This window comes from Haliaeetus leucocephalus, unplaced genomic scaffold, assembly GCF_000737465.1.
Source record: "Haliaeetus leucocephalus isolate CR32 unplaced genomic scaffold, Haliaeetus_leucocephalus-4.0 Scaffold646, whole genome shotgun sequence".
In the NCBI taxonomy this organism is placed as follows: domain Eukaryota; kingdom Metazoa; phylum Chordata; class Aves; order Accipitriformes; family Accipitridae; genus Haliaeetus; species Haliaeetus leucocephalus.
In genome coordinates this window covers 5,037,028-5,041,762 of record NW_010973082.1, presented here as the reverse complement: position 1 = coordinate 5,041,762, position 4,735 = coordinate 5,037,028, and the positions used below count along the sequence as shown (strand labels likewise).

Sequence of the window (4,735 nt, the reverse complement as noted above, 5' to 3'; positions counted from 1 at the left end):
GGCTCGGCTCGGCTCTGCGCCCGTTTCACCGCCCTTCGTAGCGCTGCGCCGCCGCGAGAGGAGAGGGAAGGAACCGCTGCCGCGCAGCTGCCCCCGAGGGAAAAGCCCACCATGTCGCGGCCGCTCCCGCTGAACCCCACCTTCCTACCTCCCACCTACGGGGTGCTGAAGTCCCTGCTGGAAAACCCGCTCAAGCTGCCGCTCGCTCACGAAGACGGTGAGGCTTCCCTGGGCAGCCCTCCCTCCCACCCCCCCGGGGGCCGGCTCTGCCCCTCCGCGGCGCCTGCGGGCCCCCTCACAGCCCGGCCCGGTGAGGGCAGGCGCCCCGAAATGGCGGCCCCCCCATCCTGCCGTCACCTCAGGGACCGCTGCCTCGCTTTCCCTCCTTTCTCCTCCCTCCCACCACCCCCTCCCCTGCCCCCCAAGGCGATTAAGTAATGGGATGATTTCGGTAAGGGCATTAGGCGGTGAGCGATGGGCGCAGTCGGCCTGACCTAACGGAAGGCGCTCGGTTTTTCCATCGCCGCTGCGGGGCCGGCTCCGGCCGCCTGGAAAAATAAATTAAAAGGGCGCGATTTGCCTCGGGTGAAGTGTTGGGGGGGGGCGGCTCGGGGCCCCCCCCCCCCCAGCCTGAGCCGAGGTCCGACGGCTGCTCCGTCCTGCACCGCCGCTTAACAACCACCCTCGGTGAAACCTGGCCCCGTGTAACTGGAAGGCGTTTTAACAGAAAGTTTCAACTTTTCTGGAAAGCTAAGGCAGCGCGGGCGTAATTGCACCTTGTATTTCTAATGAATCAAATGCACGTTAGAAAACAAACTTGTGAAAGGTCTTGCAGAGCCAAGGTTTCTGAGTTTTGTTGCGAAGCGACTTGCAGGTTTTCACCGGGGTTGTTGCATGTGGTTAAAAACAAAATGTTAAGAAGGCATGGTAGTTGACAGGAAGCTTTACTGGTTCAGATTCTTGCAAATCTTACAGAGAAATCGGGTGTTTCCCTTCAAAAATGTGTGTTGAAATTGGTGGATACTATAGGAAGCATCACTTTATTTTTTTGCTTTGCTTCTATCTTTGAATTTTTCATAAGCTCTTCTGCACATCAAAATACATACTCTGTCAGACTTCACTGTTATTGTACGTTACTAGCTTACAACAATGTTAAGAAGAACTGAATTTGAGGACTGCTGTCCATGTGTAAGGACTAGCAAGACCAGGACTTTGAGAGGATAATAAATTATGGGGATGTTAGGTTAAGACTGTTCTCAACAAAATACATAATATCTTCCAGTTTGCTTCCACTTACATACTCACTTTTAAGTCTGTTGAGTACTTATTGAAGCTGACATTCAAAGCATGCAGTGGAACTGTTAACTAAAAATAGAGGAAAATCTCAAAAAGACGGTTGGATCCAGCAAAGATGCTCAGTTGGCATGACCCTTCAATTCTCTACCAAATGGATTGCATCAAAGGAATTATTTTTATGAAGGGAGTATTTGTTTCTTACAACTGAGAGTGCAGGAGAAATAATTGAAGTAGTAGTAGTAGCTGGTATTTTAATTGCTCAGCTCTTATATCTTTATTATGTGTTTTGTTTAAGCATTCGGTAAAGAAAAAGACAAAGAGAAGAAGTTAGACGATGACAGCACCAGTACCACAGTCCCTCAGTCAGCTTTCTTGGGCCCAACATTATGGGACAAGACACTGCCATACGATGGAGACACTTTCCAGTTGGAATACATGGACCTGGAAGAATTCCTCTCAGAAAATGGCATTCCACCCAGCCCAAACCAGCACGAGCATAGCCCACACCAGTCAGGTCTCCAGCAAGCTACCTCAGCATCACCTTCTGTCATGGACCTCAGCAGCAGGGCTTCTACTTCAGTCCATCCAGGCATGGTGTCGCAGAACTGCATGCAGAGCCCGGTCAGACCAGGTAAATCAGCCCTAAGAACTTCCTATGGATTTTGGCATGAGCCCTCCTTCAGTGTAAATCACTGCTTCTCCCTGTATGGTTGACAGGCACCTTAGAGAGGGCTGACATGATTCAAGTTACTCACACTCCAAAAAATAAAAATAATAGCTTTAGTTATTGCCAAGTTGCTCCACAGGGGTTTTTGTTTAAATTATGTAAGGAAGCTGTGGGAATTCCAAGGAAACTACCTATCTTTTTTTTTTCATTGATAGCCTAGCTATTAGCAAATAAAAAGACCACAAACAGAATAGTAGTGCATATATGCCATGGTGTTGAATGAACGGGGAGAAGGACTCTGAAAGAAAATATTCCTTTAGCCAATATTTGATGTGAGAACACAGGAGCAGGCAATTATTTTGAAGTTAAAGACAATACTTTCTATTTGAAATATTGGCCATAATCTTGTTCTCTATTGAGAAAGTAAAAATTTGCCACAGTACATGGGGCAGGAACTAAATTTTGGAACTGCATTATAATCTTGCTTAAATTAGCATAAACTGAGTGTAACTCTGACCTGAGTTGATAAGTAACATCTATAGTCACCTTAAGCTGTAGGCAAAGAAAACATCATGGAGTCCAAGTTCTGATTGTAATGCATGATTCAAACCTGTTTGATGTCAGTGGAAATCTTCTATTAGTTTATTAGCACTTGTAATCATCTCTTTAGAGACACTAGCAAGAATCCAGAATAACTGCTCTGGTTTGACACCAGTATGGCTGAGATCACGGTCAGTGGAATAGTGTCAACGTTGAAGTTTGGAAAACGTGGAGCTTTGCCTTTTTTTCTTAAAGATGACCAAGGGTGACTTTTATTTATTGTGCTCTTCTGCTCACACAAGGTTTGCTAGAGCAAAGTGTGCTCTTGGGAGCAGGAAACCACTCCTCACCCTTCTGCTTGATCGTTTGCCATGCTCAGCGTGCGAAGTCATTGTCAGAATCATCTGATAAGGAGGCAGAATAAATAAATAGAAGGACAAAAGTTGTGGAGCAGGATGAAATAGAAAAGTCTTACAAGTCTGCAACATTCCTTTCTCATTAAAAAGAAAACACTCCCCAAAACACTCCAAACCTGTCAACAGACTCCTTGGCCTCAGGTCAAGTGTGTGTTTAGTTGTGGATTTCATTTACTTTTACTTTATGTTGATTTGACTTTGTTTTGTATTTCATTTTCAAGGCATTTCATAGTTAACTAGTAACTTATAAGGGTTCCCAAAGATAAAATATATTTTGAGTTGGCAAGAGCAGAATATAAAAAATCCTTGCTTTTTCTGAGCCAGTTTTTTAAAATAGTGCGTATATGCTACACCATTTTCTGTCGCATATGCACACATAAAATTAAAAGCAGATAATCTGTCCTCATTCTTTTTTTTTTTTTCAGAGAAGCCTGCTTATGAGCCAGGCTTTTAATGATCACCTGTCAGAATTTATTTGTAATCAGCTATCCGCATGACTTTTCAACTCATTGATTATTTTGTTTTTTTTTCCTGAGCCATCTGCAGCTCAGGGTTACAAACTTTCCTCATTAGAAACTGTGTACTTTTTTTACTGTTCTAAAAGAATTCATGTCTCTTGGGGTGGGATAAAACATCTAAATTTGCAGGTATTTTTTCCCTACACCATCTTGCCTTAAGAATAATATAAATTTTTTGTTAAAGTGTTTTTTAAAAGGGACCCCGTTCCGTTTCTTAAAATAGTATTTTCTTCCCCCCCTCCCTGCCATTACAGATGGGTACTATGACTTAAGTGACAGTAGTCTGGTTTATCATCAGGTTGTTGAAATTTTTATGTGCTGTTGTGTAAAAATCTTACTTTGACAATCTGTTTTGAAGAGAAGATAATCTTGGAGTTTAGCATTTGAGCAAGTTTTAAAATAAGACAGTATATGTTTTAAAAACTAAATTTTTAGTGAAAGTAGAAAGGAGCATTTAAGGTTGTCATAGAAGTGCCAAGGCAAATGTGCTGCTTGGAAATAAGAAAGTTAGTGTGGAGGTAAATGTTAAAATCATTATAATAGAGCCTTTTGTTTAATCTATCTTAAGACTTTTAAAATACATGTTTTTTTAAACTGTCAAATGAAGAAAGGTGTTCTAAATGGTGTGAGCTACCATTCTGGTATGCATGGCTGTTGTGATTTTTATTATTGTAATAAACCCAAAACCACATAGTAAAAAGTATACAATTTCAATAAAAATCAGTTCCATGTGATCTTACTATTTTTAGGAAAACTGAATTTTTTAGGTGATAGTAATTCTTCTAAAAATATTTCATTGCTGTGTCCTCTGAATTTTGTCTTACAATGGAAGCCTGTTTGAGCGTGTGGACTCTGGCTGAAGGAAGGGTCAAATCCTGTACTGCTTAAGTCCTTACTTTAAATGGCTCTGCAGCATTTAGCATCAGCGTATCACGTGCAGTTGGTCAAAACTCCTATACCTGCACGTACTGTGTATGGGGGAGGATGTACGCAGGCACGTGGAACACTGAATGTGACTCATGTACGTACATGATGTATCTCGGACATAGAGGGTCTATAGAAGAGTGGTATAAGAAGATTTAATTTTGTGTGTGTGTTGAAATACAAGCCTTATCTGTCTTTAGAAGCTGATGGTATTGCCCAAATATGTATTTTATACCATCTCTGGAAGAGATCTGGAAATCTGCATTGGCATTCACTGAGAAGTGTCATCAGGCTCAGCAAAACTAAGCTGACCCTGACTGCAAACATGACATTACAAAAATCCTGACTGTTCTCGCCGCCCTTCCCCCCCGCCC

The 4,735-nt window shown here is 42.6% G+C and overlaps 1 protein-coding gene across 1 annotated transcript in view; it reads left to right on the top strand.

The window, feature by feature from the left end:
* The first annotated feature begins 45 nt into the window (after window positions 1-45).
* Window positions 46-4,735, top strand: part of HLF (hepatic leukemia factor) — a 33,703-nt gene continuing 29,013 nt past the window's right edge. Inside the window, exons 1-2 of the mRNA XM_010578671.1 lie at window positions 46-217; window positions 1,592-1,927. Of these exons, the coding sequence (XP_010576973.1) occupies window positions 112-217; window positions 1,592-1,927 (442 nt within the window). The 5' untranslated portion in view covers window positions 46-111. The remainder of the gene's footprint in view (window positions 218-1,591; window positions 1,928-4,735) is intronic.